This window comes from Emys orbicularis, chromosome 1 (assembly GCF_028017835.1).
Source record: "Emys orbicularis isolate rEmyOrb1 chromosome 1, rEmyOrb1.hap1, whole genome shotgun sequence".
NCBI lineage: Eukaryota > Metazoa > Chordata > Testudines > Emydidae > Emys > Emys orbicularis.
The window spans coordinates 53,027,663-53,031,716 of record NC_088683.1 but is presented as its reverse complement, the minus strand read 5'-3'; the positions used below and the strand labels follow the sequence as shown (position 1 = coordinate 53,031,716).

At 43.5% G+C, this 4,054-nt stretch overlaps 1 protein-coding gene across 1 annotated transcript; it reads right to left on the bottom strand.

Moving 5' to 3' along the window:
- Nucleotides 1–764: 764 nt before the first annotated feature.
- Nucleotides 765–1,877, bottom strand: GPR85 (G protein-coupled receptor 85). The gene has a single exon (XM_065423512.1). The coding sequence runs from the start codon at nucleotides 1,875–1,877 to the stop codon at nucleotides 765–767; it is 1,113 nt and encodes a 370-aa protein (XP_065279584.1).
- Between the last annotated feature and the right edge of the window lie 2,177 nt (nucleotides 1,878–4,054).

Here is a 4,054-nt window from a genome sequence, read left to right as displayed (position 1 = left end):
CGTTGCCTAACAGACTGATATCTAGCTTTTTCAAAAATATAAATAAGAGTCCAATAAACTTTATACCAAATCAGCAAAAACCACAGAATATAGTTGACTGCTAGTAATTTCACTGTTAAGGAAATGGTATTTAGAAAGAGTAATATATTTGGAAAAAAAGAGTAAAGTCTAATTTGAACAAAAATACTGCTTTGGAATGCTCCCCAAAACTCACTCACAAGGCAAACAGATTTATCAGTGTGATAATCCAATAATGCATGGCACATCTTTAATTAGTTACGGTACTTACGAGTCCCCAATTTTCAGTCTTTGCAAAACAATAATTGTATGAAATGTTTTAAACGTCTTCAGATGTCTAAAATTAGTTTTATCAACACATTAACCTCATATCAACTTAACTTATTAAGATGTCCAATGCTAATCGTTTTGATGGTCTTATTTTATGTAGTGATATACACAGCATTTAGCACTGATACTTAGCATCTGCAATCCTTATCTAGATTTCAACCACATAAAGGAATTCAGGGCAGTGGTTCAGTCCTTTGTTCTTAATTACAAACCTTCACCGGTGGTCAGCAGGAACACATTTGGGTTTCAAATAGGATTATAGGTGAGCTATTGCAAAGACTGCAGAATGTTGCCCAAATCCTTACAGCTGCTGACTTCCCATTCTTGATTTTCTTCTCAAGACATGGCTACAGGCCACAATTGCTTAGCAGAGAAAGGGTAGTGTTTTACAAGGCTAAAGATTTACAGATGCTCCCTCATATAACACAGTAAGGTTCCCTTGGTAACCTGGATTTTCTGCAGTAAAGAAGGGTTGTACTGAAACAGCGCCTCAGCTCCCTGTTGGAGAAAATGCAGACAAAAGGATTGATTCCAGCCTGGGCAAAACTCATCCAGACAGCGGCTGTTAGAAATCCCCCTGGTACGACAGGCCCTCTTGCAAAAACTCTCCAGTAACAGGCTACCAAATAGGGACCCCACAAGGTCAGAAAGAGGAATGTCATAATGTAAAACATTCTGCTGATTCGCTTTTCCATTTTGAACTCATCTAAGACCAGTAGCCTTCTCCTGCTGGTGGTATTTGCATTTTGCCTGATTCCCAGCAAGGTTGGTGGTGTGGGACCCCTTCCAAATCCAGCCAGCCAATTAGCTGCTGCTTGACCACTGGCTCCAGGGCCATGAAAAGTCCAGTTCTGGCTCACCGCGGCAACGAACTGGACTGGCTTCATTTTCCTGCGATCATGAACGAAAAATATCAGCTTGAGGTAGACAAGCTGTGTGGCTAGGAGTATAAGGGCAAGAAGAAGCATAAATCCCAAAGAATCATTGGCCCTGAAAGAACGATGCTGAAAGGTGCATTGGTCTTCCTCCCTAATGAATGAGTAGGTGCCCACGTCTAAAACTGGGGGGAAAGCCATAGCTACAGAAAGGGTCCACACCATACAGATAACTGCCAAACAAGTCCAGAAGGTCAGCCTTTTTGTATAAAACCGGTGGTGGGCAATAGCTAAGTACCTGGTGACACTTATGCAGAACAGCATGAAAGCAGTGTGGAAGCAGGATAAAACCCCCAAAAAGGCAATCACTTTGCAAGTAAGAGTCCCATACGTCCAAGTAGAGCCATTTTTTACAGAGGTGAAAACAAACGGGAAACAAATAGCAGATCTGAGGATGTCTGAGCAGCAAAGATCCAACAGGAAGTAGTAAGGAGCTCTATGCAAGGTCTTATCTTTGACTAGCAAAATGGAGATCAGAAGGTTACCCACCACACTGACTCCTATTATGAAACCAAGTGAAGTCAGTTTCAGAAAGGCTGTTAAAGGAGAGAGATTTTGTAAAATGTTGTCAGCTGCATGGCTGTAGTTCGCCATAGATGGATGGATGATATGGATATTGCCACAGTCAAGTCTTATGATCTATGTATAAGAACAAGGAAAAAATAGATCCATACATCTTACTGCAAATGTAATCCACAAACAGAACAGATCTTGTGTCTAGTCATACAGTACATCCTCTTTTCTTCTTTCTGACTTGTCATGCCATCAAAATATCTGAAAAAAAAAATTGAGCTATCAGTTCTTAAGTTAACAAGTAATGATGTTAGAAAGTGCTAACAAAGGTGTTAATTTATGGGGACCCAAATGAAGTTGTAAATTTGTGTACTATTTGTTTTTACATACCATGAGGCATTTTTTATCTGACTTGCACACTTATTGTATAGCATTGTGGCTTATTTGGAATTTCATAGATTTGGCTTGTTTACAGCCCCTGAACTGACCAAACATATCATATTTGGTATACACCTTATATTTGGTAGAATATACAATTTTATAGTTCATGCCTCAAAGGCTTTATGAATAAAATGATCCCCAGTTCATAACTCCAGGAAATAATCACTGGTATCTTAAAAGAAATCCTAAAAGACCACTTATATTTGGACATTACCTACATTTATTTTACTTCTACATATTTGTCAATGTTTTAGAGGCAGCTGCTGTGTTGATATGGATCATACCCAAAGAAACCCTGCAGAATTTATGTTTTTTAACCCAAGTCACCAAAGCACATTAATCACAGTGTTAGCTCATGCACATTGTAAAAGAAAATGGTATTCATTATTTTCCCCCAGTAAACCCTGATTTTGTAATTTAGGCTTTGAAATAAACACGGATGCTAGACAGAAAACAGCACTGTGCTTTAAAGGTTTCCCCCCTTCTTCTGCGTCCCCCCTTTTATTATTACAAATCTTTAAAGTCCCAACATTATCTTTAAAGCCCCAACATTATTATTAAACCCTGGTAAACGTAAACATTGAAGGGGGGAGGGAGAGAAAGGAAACACACCCAAGAAATAATTCCCTTCCATTGAAAGGGTTGTCTTTGGCTGTGATTTACACTAATTCTCCGGGTGAATTGCAACTGAATACATTTCATGCAAAAGAAAAAATAAAATACAATCAAAAATTGCCTGCTGCTTTTCCAAAGCCCAGGGACAAGAGCCACTGCAAGTATGATCAGGCTCCTCCGTTATTCACATGAAGTGCTTCCTATGCCACCTTGGGTGTACAAAGGAGATTCACACTGAATTCCACTAGAATTCTTCCATTCTTACCATCCACAAAGCGCCTGATTATTGCTGTGTAAACAGAGGCTGATCAGATCATGGCAACGTTTTAAAACCATGAAATCCCCCCCTCCCCGTTTTCCCCTCCTTATCCCCTCTGCTCTACACACAGCTTGATATACATGCACACACATACACAGCGATGCTGGGAGAGACTTGCTTCTGGGTTGCAAGGGCGCCTTGGGTGCTGCTGGTGCTTTGCAGCCCCATTTGCCCTGAGCCTGCCAAGCCTGACCAGCTCTGGGGAGCTCAGACGGAGCCCAGCTGAAGATGCATTGTCTGTAGGCACTTCCATTATGCAGTTTAGTTAAAAAAAAAAAAACACCCTTGGGGAGGCAGATCTCTCCCCCTCCCCCAAAACCTGCAGCTGCACCAGCACTGTGCCCCCAACGCTCCCCCCCAGCCCCTCTCCTCCTACCTGTTGGTGCTGGAGAGCCACACACACTACAGCGTCTGCTGGCTATAAATTGCTAGTGGGGTTTTTTTTTGCCTTTTTTTTTTTTTTTTTTTTTTTTGCCTTGGTACCTGGACTGAGAACATAGTCAGTGGCTCTGGCGGCGCATGCTCACTGAGCCTCCTTCAGCTCCCAGCCTCGTCCTCCCCTGTCGCAGCGGCACAGTCTCTCCCAGTAACGCAGCCGCGGCAGCCGCCGCCGCCTGGGTGAGCCCGGGGCAGCTGCACGTTGCCCTTGCACTGGGCGGCTGCCGAGCCGGAGTTAGTGGAGAGCCGGGGCCAGCCAGCGGGGGGGCGGGGGATTAGGCTGCCCAGCTCCTCGTTCATGGCTTTGAACTGCTCCCTCCCCCCACCGATCGGGGCCAGGGAAAGAGCCTGTCTTTCCTGCTGGCTGGTACGTTGCAGCTCCTTAGCAGGCAGAGGTCTGTAGTTTGCTGCTGCTGGGGATGAGGCCCAGGTCTCCTCTCACACG